The 21,219-nt window shown below is 37.6% G+C and overlaps 2 protein-coding genes and 1 long non-coding RNA gene across 5 annotated transcripts; all 3 read right to left on the bottom strand.

Annotated features, from left to right (window-relative positions):
• LOC109706669 (BTB/POZ and MATH domain-containing protein 1-like) lies at positions 375–1,974 on the bottom strand. Of its 3 annotated transcripts, none has more exons than XM_020227611.1 (2): positions 1,829–1,974; positions 375–1,655 (listed from the first exon to the last, which is right to left on the bottom strand). In XM_020227611.1, exons 1-2 carry the CDS (start codon positions 1,945–1,947, stop codon positions 539–541), a joined length of 1,236 nt encoding a protein of 411 aa, XP_020083200.1. In that variant the 5' UTR covers positions 1,948–1,974; the 3' UTR covers positions 375–538. The 3 variants fall into 3 exon arrangements, with proteins under 3 accessions (XP_020083200.1, XP_020083201.1, XP_020083202.1); XM_020227612.1 differs by having other exon boundaries at positions 375–1,738; positions 1,829–1,951; XM_020227613.1 differs by having other exon boundaries at positions 375–1,644; positions 1,829–1,946.
• On the bottom strand, positions 9,086–9,559 carry LOC109727535 (BTB/POZ and MATH domain-containing protein 3-like). The gene has a single exon (XM_020257677.1). It carries the CDS (start codon positions 9,557–9,559, stop codon positions 9,086–9,088), a length of 474 nt encoding a protein of 157 aa, XP_020113266.1.
• Positions 12,700–14,326, bottom strand: LOC109726150. Its single transcript, XR_002220424.1, has 2 exons — positions 14,211–14,326; positions 12,700–12,844 (listed from the first exon to the last, which is right to left on the bottom strand). It is a non-coding gene; the product is annotated as an uncharacterized LOC109726150 (long non-coding RNA).

Genomic DNA, 21,219 nt, shown 5'->3' with positions numbered 1-21,219 from the left:
GCTCATTTTGATACGGGTACCTCACCTTTCAAAATTTTATTTTTACTACCTCAAACTTCCTGGCATCGAGCTCTGTTTGGACTTACCAGTTTCCATTAAATAGATATAACAAAAGTTTTTGTTAGATTAAAAAGTACTCCATCTAAAAAATGTACTTAGGTTTGCAGTACTAATAGTTAAACCAAACACTCTGTGAGGTCAGATCATAATACAAAAAAAATTATATTATAATGTTTCAAAATGCACCATAGCTCTCGTGAGATCCAACTGTTTTCATCTCTAACAATAACTTGGCGAAAGCGACAACACTATGAAAGAACATCAAATAAGGCGATTTGGTTAATGTGAGGCATGCATGAACAACAATTCAACGGTTATCTATCATCAAACCAAAGGATCGTGTTACTTAATTCATAATTTAGAGTCGGAAACATGCTGATTTCATAATTGAGCAATACCGTCAGTAAAATTGGAAATATGCAACCAGATGCACTGCAATATTTAGAGTCGGAAGCGACATGATATTCAATATCACCTCTCAATTTTTGTTCTCCGATTGCTCCTTCCGAATGGAATAAGAGAGGCAACCGAACTTGTCCACGAGATCATTCAGTACCAGCGGGCAACTTTTCTTTAGGTGCTCGAATCCATCAGTAAGCATGACGGCAATAAGCACCTCAGGGGAGGCAACAAACTCGAGGCAAGCAGCCTTGAGTCGGCCACAGCGGTGCTGTTCTGCCAGAGCCAAGGTGGTAGCCACTGTGCTGACGTCGACTTGCTCGCATAACTTGTCTTCGCAGATTAGCCTCAGCCTCTCTAACCCGTACCGATCTGCAGCAGCAAGCAGATGCTGAGCCATTAGAGCTGGAGACTCCTTCGTGAGCTCCTCGGTCAGATCAGGGACCGAGTCCGAATAGATGAAACGAAGCAACGCCTTGAACACCACCGCTTCCACATCTTCGATCTGTATGCGCTGCATACTCTTCTCCTTCATCGGGCCGAGAAGCTCCGCTTTGAAAACCGGCGACCGCGCGGCGAGAAGCCACCGATGCGCCGCGAAAGTCTCTCCCGCGACTTCAAACGCGACGTCGGTCCCCTCTCCGCTCTCCAACAGCTGCAGGAGATGCAGGTGCAAGTCGGACCGAGCCATAGGGACTTCCAGCCGCGGCTCTTTTATGATGTTCAGAGTGCCCTGAACTATGAAACAGTCATCTTTAAGATACTGGGACGCCTCTAGATCGGCCCTTCTCATAAATCGACTGAAGCCCCAGCCCTGGCCGCGGCACGGGAAGCTGCGTTGCTCGGAATCCGCCGGAGTCGTCGACGAGGGGATCCCCCCGTGGTTCAACAGCGCGATCTTGTACTGCGCTTTTACGTCCCTGGCTTCGCAGGCAAGTATGACGAACAGAGAGATGTAATCTGCGTCATCCTGTGATTTGCCGCCGGGGTAGCACTGGATGGCCCAGTCGAATCCGCCGACGGTGAAGGTGGCGGAGTCGTAGCGCTTCCCGGAGCCGATCCCCTTCAGCAGGGAGTAGCCGGAGATCTTGAACCGGTGGGATCCGCTCACCGCCTCCGCCACCAGCGCCGACGAAGAGGAAGAAGAAGAAGCAGCCATGGAGAGTCCAATTGCGAGTATGGATTCTAAGATCAAACTAATCTTTACTTATAAATAGGTTATTATTGAGATCAGAGGAACCACAAACCCCCAAATCCCCCAAATCTATCTCTCCACAATCTCAGACACAAAAATGATTAAACTAATATATGAACAAAATATAAGTAAACTGAACCCCAGCTGCTATTCTCCAAATCACATTTCACTTACCTTCTATCTCTCTTCTGGAAGCATTTCCTTCTCTTTCTCCTTCCCTTCCTTTTACTTCTCTCTCTGTCTTTTGCTGCGAAGGTATCAACCCTTCCCCCTCTACATGCTTTACCGTACATTCCTTGAATTAGTCTCTGTTCTTTGAATTTGTACCTATATCTAGATAATTTTTTTTATTTCTTTGGCTTTACTAGGATATTTTAATCTGCTCGACGTTGACTGGTCAAATTTGCATTAGCAGTGTGTCGAGCTTCAAATGAAAATCTAAATACTATCATTCCAACGAAAAAAATATCCACTTAACATTACCAACGAAATGAAAATCTAAATACTATCATTCCAAACATCCACTTAACATTTTTTTGACTACGTTTGATTCGAAAATTAAATTTTAAAAAATATTTTTTATTATTCTCCATAGCAGTAAAAATTTTGGTATTAGTTAAAACAACTATAAATTTTTATTTCTGAAGAATATTTTTTGTAGTGCTTGGATAAAAAATTTAAAATAATATTTAAATAAGTTTTAAAAAATAGAATAATTTATTTTTTATTAATATATTTTTTATAGGAATATTCTGAAGAATATTTTTCGTAGACCACTTTTTTGGATTTTGCAGATTTAAACCGAATTTTCAGAAAAATGATCAAAATATCCTTATATCTTTTTCTCTCTCTCCTCTATTTTTTTTTCTCGTTTTTTTTTCCCTACCCAGAGGGCGGCGGAGGCGCAGGCGCAGACGGCCCACCTCGCCTCTGTCCGGCGCACCCTTACCCTCGCCCACGACCTTGTTTTTCTTTTTTTTTTTTTTTTTTCTCTCCGACGCTCCTCTATCGTTTTCCTGGCTCTTTACGCAAGTAAAGAGTATAACGCAGCATTTTCTTCCTCTCGTTTTTTTTGCTCGCTCCTTTTTTTTTCTCTTTGACCCCCCTCCACCGCCTCTGTGATCCTTCGTGATGGTAAGGAAGATAGGATCGCGTTTTCTTACTCCGCCTTCGCCGACACGAAGCGAGCGAAAAAAAACGAGAGGAAGAGAACGCTGCATTACCCTCTTTACTGTTGTAAAGAGCCGGGAGGATTTGGAGGAGAGTCGAAGAGAAAAAAAAAAAAGTCACAATATGGCCTCGGGGTCAGAGGCGAGGAAGGCAGGGGTACTTGGGCGAAGGTAAGGTTGCGCCGGATAAAGGCAAAGCGTCCGGGGAGAGAGAAAAAAAAAGAACTAAAGAAAAAAAAAAAAGAAGAGAAAAAAATATACAAGAGTTTGGTCAGTCGAAAAATTTGGCCCGAATCTGCAAAATCCAAAAGGCAGCCCAGTCAAACCTAGTGAATTTTTTATGCAAATTGGTCTAATAAGATTTAAGTAAAAATATATTATCATAAAAATAATATTTATGTTATATCTAGTTATCTAATAAAATAAAGAAAAAAATAAAATTGTTCTCTATTCTCTCATCAGAAATTAATGGATCGTTTCATAACAATCCGTTTTGATCTAAACAATTTGTTCCACCTAAGTTTTTAGCTATTTGCATACAAATTGGGGATATCCCCCGAACCCAACGCAGCAGCCCATTTTAACAATATATATATTTTTTCCGATGGAAATGGATTTGTCAATACTAAATTCTTTTACATCCACAGCTCAGTTTAACAATAACTATTTTTCAATGGAATGTCTAATTTTGAATTTGAATTAATATTTTGGATTCCAAGTCTGAATTTGAATTTCTATTTGAAATTTAAATTTAAATTTGAATTTTATTTTTGAATTCAAAATTTGAATTTAAATTTTAAATTTTAATTCAAAATTTTGATTTGAAATTTAAAATTGAATTCAAACTTGAATTTCAATTCGAAATTGAATTCAAGTTCAAATTTAAAATCTTAAATTTGAATTAAAAATATAAATTGGAATTCAAAATTTAAATTTAAAACATGAATTCGAATGTCAAATTTATATTCAACTTTTTAATTTAAATTTTATAATTCAATTCAACATCTAAATATAAATTTGAATTTGAATTTAATTCAAATTTGAATTTGACAAAGATGAATGGGGAGAAGGGCTTCCTCTTTCATGAGTAGGAAGTGATTGAGTGGACCTAGAAAATCAGAGAACTTACGAGTCCAATTCTGTGCAATCCCGACCCAAACACATAATAAGGATTCAGTAATCTCTCAACCAAGCAGGATTAATTCGCTCAAATGGATTCAGTCTATCATGGGATTAGCAGCCCGTCAGATTAAGGGTTAGTTTGGTATTGAGGTTTTTCTAATGCTGTTAGATAAAATAGAGTTAGGTTTCGTTTGAGATTGCGGGGAGATTGCGTTACGTGCAGTGAAATATCATGTTTGTTTCCGTACGTAATATTGCGTTCTGTATATAGCGATAAGTCGGTTACGATATATTTTTTGCGGTCCCATCGGAAAACGCAGAAGTATATCCCTATATACTTTTTTCTCAACTCCATTTTATCTAGTAGCGTTAGATAGAGCTCAATACCAAACTAAGCCTTAGAGAAAAAACATATAGCGATATGTTTCTGTGTTTTCCGCTAGGACCGCAGAAAATATATCATAACATACTTTTCGCAACAAACAAACGCAATATTACGTACGAAAATAAACAGGATATTTTCTCCTCATACTTTTTCACCGTACGTTACACCCACAATCCCAAACGAAGCCTAAATACAATCTAATATACCTCTAATTCAGGCGCCAAACATGTCCTTGAGGGGCTGTTTGGTTTCTCAAAAAGGTATAAAAAAAGATTTTGAAAAAAATATTTTTTTTACGGAAAACATTTTTTTAATTTTAAATCTATGTGGTTCCAAAAAAATGAAATATTTTGAAAAGCTTTTTTACAAATATATGAAAATTTAATGTTTTCGTTTTTCAAAATTTTTTTGAAAAATGAAAACGTTAGTTTTCTATAAAATCTGAAAAAAATACTTTTCAAAAATATTAATTTTTCTTAGAGCCAAATGAACGAAAAACTGAAAAATAAGTTTTTTATAAAATTTTTGTTTTAGAAAACTTTCTTTCACACTTTCTGAGAAGCCAAACCATCTCTAAGAGTATATTATCTAGAAATTAAATAGTAAAGTATATATTGTAAAATAAATAAGAATTATGTGCAGAATTATAAAATGGAAAAAAAAAAAACTACTTCCTTCTTGTGTTCTCTCTCTTTTTTTCTTTTTTTTTCCCAGTACTCTCTTTCTTTCAGAACAATATATTTGTGATATGTAGATGTATCAACACATTATAGTCAAGTTTTGAAATTGAGAAATTTTTTCTTTTTTCTTTTTTTTTTTTTTTTGTCTAGATACTTTGTTTGAACAGAAATTTTGAAACGACCCCTCAATAAATGACTTTGCACATTTTTAAGACGATAAATGCTGCTTTTGATTTTTTGCTTTAAACTACATGACATTAACCCCTCTAGTCTAGAGACGTCAACGGGTCGAATTCGAGGCAGATTTTTAAAAATCCGAACCCGAACCCGACTCCAAACCCCCCGACTCCAAACCGGAGACCCGAACCCGAACCCGACAGATTTTAAAAATCCATATCCAAACCCGAACCCGATCAAAAATTCGAAACCCGAACCCGAAAATTTGAACCCGAAACATTTATTTCTTTTTTCAATATTTCAAAATATATTATATTAAATCTAAATTTTTAAAATACAAATTCAAATATAATCAAATTTTTATATATATATTATATATAATACAAAATAAATTCGGGTTCGGGTCGGGTTCGGGTCGGGTACAATCAAAATCCATATTCGAATCCATATCCGTCAGGTTTCTATTTTTTATATCCATATCCGAATCCATATCCATATCCATCGGATATATCCGTTTCATTCGGGTTTGGGTTCAGATAAAATTTTGGATATCCATATCCATTGACATCCCAACTCTAGTCTCCACACGCATTAGCTTCAAAAATCGTAACCCTAACCCTCTCCTTCCTCCCTCGAATCCTCCAATAGACTTATTGAAGGCAGAGAAGCACACTGTGGCGTAGATAGATAAATTTTTTGCATTCTAAACTTCTATACATATACCAAATTGGTTCATTTTGTCATCGGACGGTTGTTTTACTGATGAAATAATAATCTGAATATCGTGCAAGTGATTTTTTGAACACACAGTTTGAGCTTATCATTTAATAAAATAGGTGGTTAAACTTTTCATATTAAAGCTATATTTTAATAGCAAATATCTTTTTCAGGTAAAAATAAATTTTTCCATGTAAAATTTCTAGTCAGAAAATGTTGACTTATTACTGTCTATGTCCTTTTTTGTCAATAAATTTAAAGTTAGATAATAGAACAGATTAACTTGACACGTACGTTATTACAAGTTTAGGGAGCTTTTTAAGTTTGTTTTACAACAATAGAAGCCCAAGTGAAATTACGACAAATGTCTAGAGACTACTGTACACCCTACTACTAGGTGTATAAGTAATATTTTTCTTATGGAAACAACTTTTAAGACAGAAAAATCTTTTTTAAAGAAGTTTTATTTATTACTATTTGGTTCAGTTGAATTGAAAATAATTTAATTTAACTAGCAAATCTATGAGATTTCAAGTGAGTACCATCTACTCTATCGTCGTATAAAACTAGTGAAGGCCCGCGTTTCGTGACGGAAAATTTACGCAATTTTTAAAATATTTTTAAAATTTTAATTTTTTTAATTTTTAAATCTAATTTTAAATTTTAAGCTTCAAAAAAATTGAAGAGAGAGAGAAATTAAAAAAATTATTTAAATATTATTGCGGGTTAGGATTTTCGGGGCCGGGTTTCGGAGTTCTTGATCGGGTTCGGATTTGGATATCGATTTGTAAAATCCATCGGATTCAAGTTCGGATTCGGATTTAAAATTTAATTTAAAATTAAATTTTAGATTTTATTTTTATTTTTATTTTTATTTTTTTGTCGACAGCAATACAAAATAATTAAAAAAATTAGAAAAGAGAAAAAAAAAAGAGAAGAAGAAGAGAGAGAGGACCCGCGCCAGCCCGCGCCTGCGACTGCGACCACACCTGTGACCGCGCCTGGGGCCGCCCCCCTCCCGCGCCCCGCGCTGGCGACAGCGCCCGCTCGTGCTGCCCGCTCGCGCTGGGGAGAGGAAGATAGGAAGGAGAGAGAGAGTAGAGCCGGGGGGCCCGCACTGCCCCCGCTCGCTCCTGCACCCTCGCGCGCTGCCGCCGCTCGCGCCTGGGAGGGAAGGTAAAGGGTGGAGGGGGGGGGGGGGGGGGGGGGGGGGGGGGGGGCGGGGGGGGGAGAGAAGCTCTGCTCCTCATTGCACTCTCTCCACTATCTCGGCGCGAATGCGGGGCGGGTCACGCGCAGGGCGTGGGCCGCGGCGCGACTAATCCGCTGGGCGCTGTCGCGCGCGATCGCGTGGAGATGAGAGAAGAGAGAGAGGTGGGAGCCGGGGAGGGGGCTGGGTGGGAAAGAGGAGAGAAGGGGGAGAGAGAGTGAAGAGAGAGCCGATGGGCGGGGGGGGCGGCTGGCCATGTCGGGCACACGCACCCCCCGCAAGTAGGGTGTCAACGGCCGGGCGGCCCGCACGGAGTGCGCGCCAGCACGGCACGAGTACTGTAGCGTGCCGGTAAGCGTGCCGTGCCGGCCCCGCCCGGCCAGTTAAATCGGGCGTGCTGGGCCTGCTCCCACGGCGCGCTATGCGCGGCACGGGCCCGGCAACGACATAGGCTAGCCGGTGCGGCCCTAGAGGGTACCCAGGCCGCGCCCGGACGACCGGCCCGCCCTTGTGGCTGGGCCCTCCCGAGCCGGGCCCAGGCAGGGGTCTTGGAGTTGGGTATAACTCAGAAGGCTGCAACAACGTCCCCAATGCTTTGGGAGAGCACAACTTCCCAATGATTGCGATTGGGCTGTGGCTGTGAGCTTTGGGACTCGCCAAAGTCAAAGATTGGGTTGTGGTGGGTTTGTTGGGTGGCTTGACTATAAATGACCTTCCTTTGACTGTTGGGAGGAGGTATTTTCAAGCCGTCCCAAATTAATAAAAATTTAAAATAATTTATAGAAATTTAATATTTTTATAATATATTTTAAAATATTTTAATTTTTTTTACTGATTATTATTTTTTAAAAAAATTGAATATTTTATTTTTATTTTAAAATAATATAAATTTTTAAATATAAATTAAGTTAAGAATAAAAAGGTGCTGGCCGATAGTCCGGCCCGGCCCGGCACGGCCCACTCGCAGTCCGAGGCCGGAAGGGCCGTGCTGGGCCGGGTTTCAAAAACTTTGGCCGGCACGGCCAAAGGCCCGATGTTGGGGCCGGCCGTGTCGGCCTAGCCTGCGCCCGTTTCAGCCAAAAATGTGGCCGTGACGGCCCGGCACGCCCAATTAACACCCTACCCGAAGCGCATAGATGAGAGAGAGAAAGAGTAGAGAGAGAGAGAGAGAGAGACGAGAGAGGCGAGCGGGTGAGAGGGGTGGAGAGAGAGAGTTGAGAGAGCAGAGAGAAAGGCCGAAAAAAATAAAAAAAAAAAAAAACGGGTGTCCTCGCCGAAGCCCCCCGCCAAAAGCGGGGAGGCTCCGGAGGGAACCCAAGAATTATTATTTCTATAGATAATCAATACAATAAACTATGTTGTCAGAGAATGAACTGTTATTCTTTTATATTCATTGAATTTTGCTATTTATATAAATCCAAGTCAAAATCTTATCACAGCAGTTCAAAATTAATGTAGATGCCGAAGGACGAGGTCTTCTACGACTTCGTTGGAAAAATCTCTTTAATCTTTTAAAAATTTTCTTTAAAAGGAGAAAGTGGAGACTTATTAAGTACTGTTCTAAAAGTAAGATTGTCTCTTCACGTGTGAAACTCCGATAATTACTTTTATTTTTTTCTAAATAACTAATTTGAAAAAGAGAAAGTATATAAAAAATAACAATAAACTTTTTGTTTTCAATATGGGACTAGTCCTGACATATAAAAATTTAAACATGGGCTCCCAAACAAGGCCCATAGAATGTTAGGCTATTTAGAAAATCCGTGAACAAAATTAAAGTTTTAAATTACTGAAATTATATTAATACTAACATAATTGACCCTAATTTGTTACATAGTATAAAAAGAGAAATCGGCTAACAAAAGTAAGCCGTTTGCATTTAACCCACTAAATAATCATATGAGAAAATCTATGGTCTAAAACTACTATACTATAAAACTGCAAATTCTTTTTTTTTTTTTTTCCTTTGTTTCACGCACGTCCTTGTTTCATGTGCAGTGGTTTTAGAACAGTCACGGTGCATTGAACTGTAAAACAGTCATCTTTAGTATAATTCGCCAATTCAGATCTTTTGATGAAATAATCATAGCCCCAACGATCACGTCCACCCTGGGAGTTGAAGATGGTTCGATTACTTTGTAGAGTTTTTATCGCTGACGGTTTCCCGCTTTGGTCCAGCAGCGTGAGCTCGCAAACCGCCTTCACATTTGTGGCATTGCTCTTGAGCATTACATAAATTGCAATACTTTGTGACCAGCGACAAGGAAAGCATTGAATGGCCCAGTCGTAGCCGCCGACATTGAAAGTCGCAGATTCAATGTGCTCGTGGGAGGCCATCCACTCGGTTAGAGAGAACCCGAAGATCTTGAACTGGTGCGATCCCCTCGCCTTCGTAAGGTGGCATGACGAGGACGTCTCATTGCAAGGCATAACAGATGTAGCCATATTTGTTGCAAATGGGAGATTAGAAGGCAAGGATATTTGGACTTAATTTGGAGATCAACGCACATATATGGTCTCCCCTATGTATGTATATATGTATGTATTTATAGGCTCTTTTGATAGTACGTACGTGCGTGCCTGAATGCATGGTTGGGTACTCGAACGGGTGCTAATTAAAGCCCTACTTCGGTTTCCGCACGGGCGAGGAGGAATGCCAGAGGACGAGCGCCCGGGTGAGTACCTCCCTCGTATTCGAAAAATTCTAGAATGCACCGAGTGCATTGATGACGTGGCCTCATAAATTAATTAAATTTTTTCTTTTAGAGATATATGTTCCATCACGATTGTAAAAAAATATTTTTATTATACTTTTATTTGAAAAAAAAAAAATATGATTGACTTATTATTAATGACGCAGTACAAGTGTGACAGTGTAGAATTCCTCCTCGTATTATGCTTCGCACGTGAAGAGGGAGAGGGAAAACAGAGGGGCATCATGTGGTATCGTTTAGTTTTTTCAAACAAGTATTTTATATAATTTAATATCTCAGCAATTTTCTTTTATTATTATTATTATTGCAGATGGCTTAAAATATATATATATATAATATATATTATATTTATATATATATATATAATATATATATATCATATATATTTAATTCGCACTTTAATGTATCAGTAATATATCTCTTTGTCAAAAAAAAAAGTTTACTTGTATATTAAAAAGACGGTGTAGATTTTACAGTCTCACATTTTAAGGGCCGTTTGTTGAATGTAGTTATAAATGCAGTGTAGTTAAAATTCACAGTTGTAATTATATATAATTTGTTTGATTCTTGTGTAGATGCAACTGTTGCAGTTGCATTTTTTCTGTTTGGTAAATTTGAAGTTGATAGTTGTATTAATGAATCTTACCATCTCTTAGATAAAGTGGTGAGATTACCTTCACTATACATAAATAATTATATAAATTTATTAATCATTTAAATTTACTATCTATAAATAAATAATGTGATATATATAATATTTTTATATTTTTTAATAAATTCGTTAACTTTATCAATCGACACATTTAAAATTTTAAATTTATTTAAATATATATATATATATAATATATTAATTATAATATATCAACTTTAAAATTTAAACGATTCTCTTATTTTTTAAATCAAATTAATAATTATAATTAATTAAAACTTATTAAGTTGACATATCGCAATCAATATTCTATGAAAATTTAGGAAAAAAAAATTATTTTTTTATATTTTGAATAAAATAAATTTTTTAAAAAATGTAAATTTTAGCACAGAACTTGCATCTCCTAAAAAATTTTATTAGTATGAGTTTATTACAATATTTTTATTTATCCATATATATATATACTATATACTATATATATATATATATAAATATGATATATATATATATATATATAATTTATTTATTATTGTTAATTTGTGGGTGATCTTATTCCTCACCAACGGCTGCAGTTGAAACTGCAGCCAATTTGGATGTAGTTCCAACTACAGCATTTGGACCTTCTTGTGTAGTTACAACTGCAGCAGTTAGACTCAACTGCATTAAACCAAACACAGGAATTAAGGTTGCATGCATTTGTAACTGCAGTACAGTTGCAAATGCGTGCAACCAAACAACCCCTTAGAGTTAATAGCTCTTTGATAGAGTTGGTGTAAAATATATACCCCGTTTTAGGAGGTACCAGTAGCATTGCTCTTTGGCCAAATTATATGTGACAATTTATATAAAAGAATTACAAAAGCTAAAAAGTTACTTTTAATTTTTTTTTTCTATTGCAATCTAAATATAAGAATATAAGCAATTTTATTATTCCTTTCCACACAATTTCATGTAAAAATATTATTTTAAACAAAAAAAAATGAGTCCGACTACTATACTCTTATGAATATAGGCCACTTTAATTTATGCTCATAAGTTTTCGACCGTTAGATCTACTTTTTTGACAATTTTCACAAGTTAGATTATACTATTCAACTAACCACTTATAAGAATAAAAAAATCTACACTCATAAGAGTACAGTAAATAATTATGTCAATCAAACGAGATCTATCACTTAATATTTGAACCTTAAAGTAGTGAAAAACAGTTGGCTATCACTTTTTGAAAATGAATCGGTTTGCACAACTATCCCGAATAAATAGTAGGCGCAATTTTATAGATGCCTCTTCCAAAGTCTAAAGTGTTATAGATGTCCTGTAAAGTTTGAAATATCATATATATTCCTATAGTTACTATTGGAGTGTATTTATAACTAGGCTAAAATATAGAAAATTATATATATATAGAGAGAGTCTGGCTATAATTCTATCAATAGCACCAAACATTTGGTACTACTAAATTTTCTGCCATTAGATTTACTCTTTTGACCATTTCCATCCATTAGATTATATTATTCAACCAATCACACACTCAATCTTAGGGGACCACTTTTATTCTAACTACACATTCTTTAATCCAAAGGTCGAAAACTTAATAGCACCAATGACTTGTGCTATTAATAACATTCCAGCCTAGTTCTCTCTCTCTCTCTCTCTCTCTCTCTATATATATATATGTATATATATATATATATATTCGTTTTTTCACTTTTCCTTCGTGACTTTTACCGTCACGCTCCGGGTAGAGTGAAAGCTTCCGAGTAACTTGCAAATCCACTGTGTGTACAAGCCACCCTAATAGACACGAAGTGACAATCCAAAATGATCAACTCATATAATTTAACAAGAAATTTGGTACAAGTTGGAGCATTAAAATATAAAAATGCTATTCAATTACAACTACTAATCCAAATGAACTAAAACAAGTTTTAGTTCTAACGTTACAACTCCTGAAATGTCATTGTTCTACAAAAGATTTCACCTCTAGACAAACCAAAAGGAATGGTGGACGACTAGCTATTGTGCAATCCCTTTACCTCGATTACCTATGAAGGACAAGGGATACTCTAAAAAAAAAAAAAAAAAAGCCAACAGAAGGGCGTAAGAACTTTATAAAATAGTTTCAATAAATACAATCACCATAAAAAACGTTCTACCCATTAGGTTTACTAGAGGCATAATATCAAATTCATAGATAATGGATGCGGTAAAGAAAGTAAATGTTAACAACAAATCTACTATCATGCCTTTATTATATCAACCGTGTCAATTATCATCTCTATATGAATCAACTCACATGAATATACATTGATTGCTCAATATCCGCTTAACCCGACCAATCAAGGTCCATTTGAGTTTGCACCTTACCTAATGGGACATCAAACAATCGCATATGAAACCACATCGCGCACTCAATTACTGCAGACAATAATTATAGTTCTATTTTTTTAATATATATTGGATATTTATGTATTTTTCGAACTCTAGCGAATTTAAAATTTAATTCTTTATTTAAAACTAAAAATATCCAAATTTTAATTCACATTTAATTGAAAAATTAAATTGAATTTTTACTCCACTTTAATTTTAATTTTAATTTATTAATTCAAATTTACCAAAATAAATTTAAATTTAAAATTTAAACTCAAATTTTAATTTAAAAATTCAGAAATTTTAATTTAAATATATAGCTAAAAATTAAATTTAAATTTGAATTTCAATACCATCAATAAAAAATTAACATAATCTAAAAATATTGAGATACCAAGAAAAGATAAGAAAGTATATAAAAATATTTAATTTAATAAAAAAATTATGCCTTAAAAAAAGGAGAAATTTAAAGTTTATTTCCGTCAAAAAGTGAATTTATACCGAAAAGAAAATCACGTTATCGATTTCACAAATTTATTATTATTTATGTGCAAATAAAATTAAACTGCAAACTCATGTAATGTGCTAAATAAAATTTTAAAGTTCATACTTTAATTGAAAAGAAACTATCAGGCAAAACAATTAAAACAAAAATTAAAATAAAATAAAAAATAGAAAATAAAAATCTATCTGTAAGATAAAATTGAACAAAAAAGAAAAAAAAAACGAAAAAGAGAGAAATTTTCTTATCGAAAGTAATAGTCAATCCTTATTTTCAAGCAAAAAAAAAAAAAAAAAACAACAAATGAGAGAGGAATTGGGGGAATTATAGACATTACTCAGGTAACCGCTCAGGAAAAAAATAATATATTTTTTCCACCTCATTAAACGCTTTTAAACGCTCTCGTTCGATTCGGTTCTCATCATTGCAATTTTATATAGCTTCCCCTTTATAAAACCCTCAAATAATACAAATTTAAAATTCAAAATATAAAATTTACATTCAAAGAAAAAAGTTCAAAAAAATTTTCCCAAAAAAATACAAAAAGATAGAGAAGTTTCGGCAAAGGCAAAATCTTACCATTACGACGAGCGATCCTTTCTATATCTCATCATTTTCATCAAAAAATACAAAAAAAAAGGGAAAAAAAAGTAATTAAAGAAGTGAAAATTTACATTCAAAGAAAAAAGTTCAAAAAAATTTTCCCAAAAAAATACAAACAGATAGAGAAGTTTCGGCAAAGGCAAAATCTTACCATTACGACGAGCGATCCTTTCTATATCTCATCATTTTCATCAAAAAATACAAAAAAAAAAAAAAAGAAAACGAAAAAAAAGTAATTAAAGAAGTGAAAAAATTAACCTAAAATTCGAGAGAAGAAGAGATAAAACGAAGCGGCGGATGCGGCTGCGGCTGCGGCTGTCGCGCGTTCTCTCTCAAACCCTATCACGAGGGAGGTCGGCTGGGAGAATTGCAAGAAATTTTATAGCTGTAGTATTATGTGAAAAAGCACCTCTATTAGAATTTATTTACAGAATTGCCCCCATAGAGTGGGCGAAATTTTGCAAAGGGAAATGCTTATTGTACACCCAAAAAATTAATTGTGTATAAATCTTGCTTTTCGCATGCAATGATTGATAAAAATTTAAATAATTTTTAATTAAAAAAATTTGATATGATAATTGTGACGACTGAAAAAAAAAAAAAATTCTATGTATATTTGATATTTTTTTTAAATATTATTGTGTGTATTTTAATTTTAAATTTATTCGTCAAATTTCAACAAAAATAATTTAAAATAAAATTTTTACGTGATTATTATTTTTCACTTAAAGTGAATAGTAACCCGCATTTTTGACAATAACTGAGGAGAGAGGTGGGCTTCCGACGCTAATTGGACTCCGTTTTGGGCAATCCAATAGCTCATTTTCGATAGTCCGATTGTGCGGAGCCAACGACGCCGACGTATTTTATGTTTGATGCATGATTTTTTTAAAAAAAATAGGCTTTATCGCTGGAAGGGTTTTTATCTCGTATTGTTTTTGCTTTTTAGATGCGATCAGTGCTCTGTTTTGCATGAAAACCTGCGGGCAAGGGTCTTTATGCGAGAGAATTATGTTAGAGAGGGACTGGATCGCAAATTCAAAGTTTTGGGAGAGTTTTGGACAATTATTCTTTTAGAATAATGGTTTTTGGTTTTCAAAGTGGGATTTGGGGGATTTTGGGAGTCCATACCCTAGACCCCATCCTTCTCCTCTCCCTTTACCCACCTGAGAGAGGGCCTTGCTGCCACCACCGTCGCCGTCGGCCGCCGGAGAAGAGGAAGCAACTTCTTCTCTCTCTTCCTCTCTCTCTCACTCTCTCTCTCTCTCTCTCTCTTTCTGCCGCGCAGCGCTGCGGCCTCCCGCCACCTCGGGCCTTCTTCGTCGCCTTTCTCCGCCCTCTGCGACCCACTGCCGCCGCCCCGTGGCACCTTGATCGCCGCCGTTGCCGTTGAGCTCCACGAGCCCGAGCTCGTGCCACATGGGCTGCACGATTTGAGGCATTGCCGTCGCTGCACTCCGCCCTGGCAGGTCGCAGGCAGTTGGTCGGAGCCCCTGCTCTCTGCCCTAGCTCCACTTAGGACCGGTTTTGACCCGGTTGGTGTTCCCGGTCACCTGACGCTTCTCGATCGATGCGAAAGTGAGCATGGCAATCCCCGCGAATTGCTGAACACGATGCTCACCTCCATTGCTGCCAATAACCCTCTATCGCTGAGTTTTGGCTTTCTGGTTTCAAAAAATGTGCCGTTGGAGAGGTTTTCCTGCTGTTTCAAAGCCGTCTGGCTGTTGATCGTGGTTTGGACAATGAGCACGAGGATCCTTGCGTCAAGACGAGTAAAATCGACTGGTTGGATTGATTTGCTGCGCTATAGATCAGGGTAACATGCTGAAACTCATGTTTTATGCTTTAGTGCATAGTATTTATTGACTTTAGTGAGCCAATTGCAAATAGTATGTAGTGGGGACCCCACGCACAGCCTTGGACAGCGTGTAATCACTATTAGCAACCTCTTAACTAATTGTCAAAGGTCCGGGAGCCGTTGTGAAGTGGAAACGGGGTCCCACGGCATTGTTTGGCAAAAATTCACCGATCCAAACACAATTTATGTTGCAGTTTTCTCACAATGGCCATTCGAATGCCCTAGAGATCCTGCAAGCCGTGTTGGCTGATCACTACCACCACCTTCAAAGTCCAGAGGCGGTGGATAAGCGACGGAGGAGTTTCGATGCATTTTTCAGCAAAATCAACGGCATAATGCATTTTCCCGTCGCGATGAGTTTCCGGCTGCGTGGCCACCGTGGAAATCATCGCGTATCCTTGTTGATTGGCCATTGGGGTCGCCTCGTGTGTTTGGAGGTGATAGGTGAGCGGCGGAGGCTTTCGGTGCCAAAGTGGACACTTTCGGAAGCCCAATAGTGAACGGTCGATTGACGATGATCGAGTTGACTTGGAGACTTGTGTTTGCTTTTCAGACACCCAAATAGGTGTTTTTGGGATAGCAGGTGACTCCCGATGTGAGTCAGTGCCTTTATGGATGTTTCGTGGGTCCCATCAAAGCGCGTTTTTGGGATTCCCGGCGAGTTCAGGGATCAGTTTTGGGAAACTGATTCCGCGGATGGTTTCTGGGTGTGTGAGCGATGTGTTGTGAGTTATGTGGATTAGATCCTGACTCGGTGGACCTGTCGTAGGTCTGGTCGGCGTCCCTTGTCTCATAGGAGCTAGACGCGACGACGGACACATGTGGGTACTTTGGTCCAAAGTCGGTTCAGTGGTGCACGCTCGGTGATGTTCCTTTCATCTCTACCTTTTACTGCTTATATGTATATATTCGGTAATTAGAGCTCTTCACAACTTGACTTTGATTATTGCTCTACTTAGTAGAGTCTCCCATTTGCCATGACATAGAAGTAGAGTGATGGTGACACTTGCATTTATATTCCCGTTGACCTGAGTTGTCGGTGCCCGTGTACTTAGTGCCATTGATCTCACACTTCCTAGTTGACCTGAGAGGTCTGTTCTCGTGGATACACCCTAGTTGACCAGAGTGGTATGTTCCTTTATACTCTTGTCGTTGTTGACCTAGTACTTTCTTGTTGACCTGAGTGGTCGGTATTTGCATACACTTGAGAGGATGTTGAGTTGTTCCATCCTAATTGACCCGAGTGGTCGGTACTCGTATTTCCTTACAGTTCGATGACCTATTAGTCGGTGTGCCCCGAGGGGTGGAGGTTGTCAGCTATTTGCTGATGGTTGCCTATTGATCATATTCACATTGATCGTCACAACTCAATAGCATTTCATGAACACCAGCGGTCTGATCCACCGTAGAAGGGTATTCTTTTATGAAAAAGTGGTTGGTTACCAACCCGTGATCTCAGCGGCCATTTCCCAGGGTTATATGCCAGACAGAGCGGTTGTGGTTTGCCTGAGGTCCTTAGATCGATACAGCGGTATAGATTGGGTATACTTGTGCTATCTGTAGCAGTTGACGCATAGTCATTTCTCTATTTTCCTTTACAGTAGCGGTTATTCACATCATTATTACTGTTGTTGTCAGTTCTGGTATCATTGTTATTGCACTAGTTTGACTATGGACTATAGTTGGTCATTGCCTTATTACCTCTTTTTACAGTAATGGCTCCTTTAGTGACATTGGTAGATGTTATTTATTGTTATTATACTCGATTTATTTGTTACTACTGCTGTTTATCCCTCCATCTGCCTATGGGTACAGCTTGCCTTCGTCGGCTTGCCGTACCCATTAGGAGGGGGAGACTTGTTTATATATTCTCACCCCCTCCCCCCAATATTTTTAGGCCACGCAGATGGGATTGGCCAGGACGTAGCGTGAGACCGTAGCTAGTGGGCGGTCAAAGAGGTCTCGACCTACGGTATACGTTCTTGATTATTTCATACTTAGTATAGACATACATGGGATAGTATAGTTCACCCCTACACCTGATAGTAGATGATACATGTGGTTCAGTTGATATTTTATACTTGTGAATTTTTGGATGATGTTTTTATGTGTTTGGATACTCATGGTTTTGATCATTCGTGGTTTTTGAATACATGCAGCTTTAGACTCGCATTTCTATCGATGGTTTTCTACCCCTCGTGGTAGCGTTTTCAAAATAATGGTTTTCGTGTGGGAAACGTTTTTAAATAGTTTTCTCGAGATTTTTTGCAGAATTAGAGTTTTAAAAAAGAAATCTTTGTATAGGAGACATTTTCAACATCTAGGATGGTTGTAAATGAATGTAGAATGGATGTGACTAAGGACGGCTAGTTGTTTGAGGTAATATGACGATCCTTGTACATCATGTTATTGTGTGTGTGAATGGAGATCTGGTTGTTGATTTGTACTATGTGCTACGTCGTGTAAATACAGGGGAGGCTCTGTCCGTTTATTTCGCAAATTTTCTGTATTTGTGGCGGGTCTGTTACACGTCTTTGGGGTCCAGATTTTTTTTTTTAAAAAAGGCAGTTTTTCGCTTATTCTCATTTATAAAGATAGTCCGATTTCGAGTTGGCTTCCAAAAAGGACCCCGGGGCATGACAATAAGTAAAATATTAATGATGTGGGTGTAAGATGTTCAACCACTTTGAGATGTACTGATAGCATTGCTCATTAATAAATTTCAATAATAAAAAAAAAGATACTTGTAACCTCATTTTGGAGAGTATGATAGAATAAATTGTACATTTGGCCCTCAAAGTATGATCACATAACACTTTATTTTTCAAACTTTTATTTATTATAATTTTTTATTTGAATTTTTAGAATTATTATAATTAAGTCCTAAAATCTAACTTACTTATTAAATGTTAACAAATTATAAATATAAAAGCGATGTAAAAATATTGTGATTAATGATGCGACAATAATTAAAATGTTATATTACTTTTACATCAACGATGCGTTAATATTTGGTCAACTAAATTAGGTTGTGGGACTTAATTGCAACAATTCAACGAGTTTGAACTATTATTATAAAAAAATTAAAATTTGAGGACCGAAGCGTCCACTGCTTTATAGTTTGAGGGCCAAACGTGCAATTTATCCTTATATTTATAAATATAGATTTCTAAAAATTTTATTTATAAAAATGAATTTATATACTGCTACATATGCAGGTATAGAAGCTCAAAAATACAATAAACTATTTAATGTATTATAGATGCGACAAACAATTCATCATGATAGAAAGTGGTAATTTACTTAAGTAAATATGTGATAAATGATTTGTCCTTTTTTTAATGTTTGTTTAAACTTTGCTATAGTTGTGACTAGTTTAGATTTATTTTTGGCCAATTTACATAAAAAAATTCACAAGTTTTGAGCTTTTGCAAAATTGGACCGTCTTTTTCGATTTTGCAGATTCAAGCCGGATTTTCAACAAACTAACCAAAATGCCCTTATTCCTTTCTCTCCTCTCTTTTCTCTTCATTTTTATTTTCTCTTCGATCCTCATCACCTCCTCCACTGCCTCTGCAGCCCTCGGCGACGGTAATGAGGGTGGCGTCGCATCCTCTTCCTCTATCTCCTCCGCCGGCGCCGGCGGCCCTTGACGACAGTAATGAGGACGACGCTACCTCCTCCGGCTCCGTCGACGTCGGAGAAGGAGAAGGAAAAGGAGAAGGAGAAGGAGAACTGGGCCTAGGTGAGGGTAGAGTAGACGAAAGCGATGAGGTCGTTGTCGAGGAGGTGCCCCCCATTCGTAAGGGTGAGAAAAAAAAACGCGCCCATCTCCAAAGAGCGAACAAGGATTCAAAGGATAGAAAAAAAACAAGAATAAAAAGTAAAAAAATAAAGAAAAAGTTTTTCTCTTTAAAAGACCATTATTTATCATTGCTGTTACTAAAAAGTCTAAGAATTAAAGAAAAAGGAAGAAGATCATGATGGTTGCACTATTAAAAAAATTTACACTGTTTTGTAAGAAAATTGCACCGTTTAATATGAAAGTTGCATTCTTTGAGATAAAAATTACACTTTTTGAAATAAAAGTTGCACTCTTTCGATAAAAATTATACTATTTCAAAAAAAATTGCACTATCATCCGACTCTCATCGCCTCATCTTCTTCTCTTTTTTCTTCCTCTTCCCTTGACCCCCTCGCCCCCCTCCTCCTCCTCCTTCCCCTTCCCCTCCCCCTCTGACCCCCATTCTCACCAATGCAAGCCTCTCTATCCCATGCGTTGCATTAGAGTGCCAAAATATGGAAACGACCCCACACTCTCTTTTTTTTCCTTTGTTTTTTTTTTCTCGACCCCCATGGCCTCCGTTGCCATCTCAGGGGCCCTGGGCAACAGTAACAAGAGCAGCGCAGCCTTCTCTTCCTCCATACCCTCCTCCGTTGGTGCTGGCGGCTCTCAGTGATGGTAATGAGGGTGGCGTCGTCTCTTCTTCCTCCGCCTTTGCCTCAGTCGGCGCAAGAGAATGAGAAAGAGAACTTGGAGCGGACCTGAGTGAGGGCAAAGCGGACGGAGGCGATAAGGTCGTTCCGTGTTTCGGGGCTCCGATGCGGCGCATAGGATAGAGAAGCTTGCGTTGGTGAAGATGGGGGAGGGAGAGGAGGGGGTCAAAGGAAGACGAATAAGAAGAAGATGATGAGGCGATGATGATGAGGCGATGAGCGTCGGAGAATAGTACAATTTCTCTGAAATAGTATAATTTTTGCCGGAATAGTGCAATTTTTATTTTTAAAAATTTAATTTTCATCTCAAAGAGTGTAACTTTTATATTAAACAATGTAATTTTATTGTAAAATAGTGCAATTTTTTTAACAGTACAGCATTCATCTTCTTACATTTTTCTTGATTCTTAGATTTTTTGATAGCAACAACGATATATAATAGTCTTTTAAAGAGAAATTGTTTTTTAAATTTTTTTACTTTTTATTCTTGCTTCTTTCTATTCTCTGAATCTTGTTCGCTTCTTGGAGATAAGTGCATCTTTCTTCCTCACCCTCATGGGTGATGAGCACCTCCTCAATAACGACCTCATTATCTCTGTTTGCTCCACCCTCACTCGAGCCTACATCGAGTTCTCCTTCTCTTTCTCCGGCGTCGGCGAAGGCGGATGCGGAGGCGGAGGAAGAAGAGGCGGCGCCCTCTCGTCACTATCGCCGATCGCTGCTGGCGCTAGCAGAGGAGGAGATGGAGGAAAAGGAGACAGTGCCGCCTTTGTTACCATCGTCGAGACTGCAGAGGTGGTGGAGGAGGCGATGAGGGTTGGAGAGAAAAAGAAAAAGAAAGAACGAAGATAAACAAAAGAAGAGAAAGAAAGGAATAAAGGTATTTTGGTCAGTTTGTTGAAAATCTTGCCC

Source organism: Ananas comosus, linkage group 2 (genome assembly GCF_001540865.1).
Source record: "Ananas comosus cultivar F153 linkage group 2, ASM154086v1, whole genome shotgun sequence".
Lineage (NCBI taxonomy): Eukaryota > Viridiplantae > Streptophyta > Magnoliopsida > Poales > Bromeliaceae > Ananas > Ananas comosus.
This window is presented reverse-complemented; position numbering and strand designations above follow the sequence as displayed.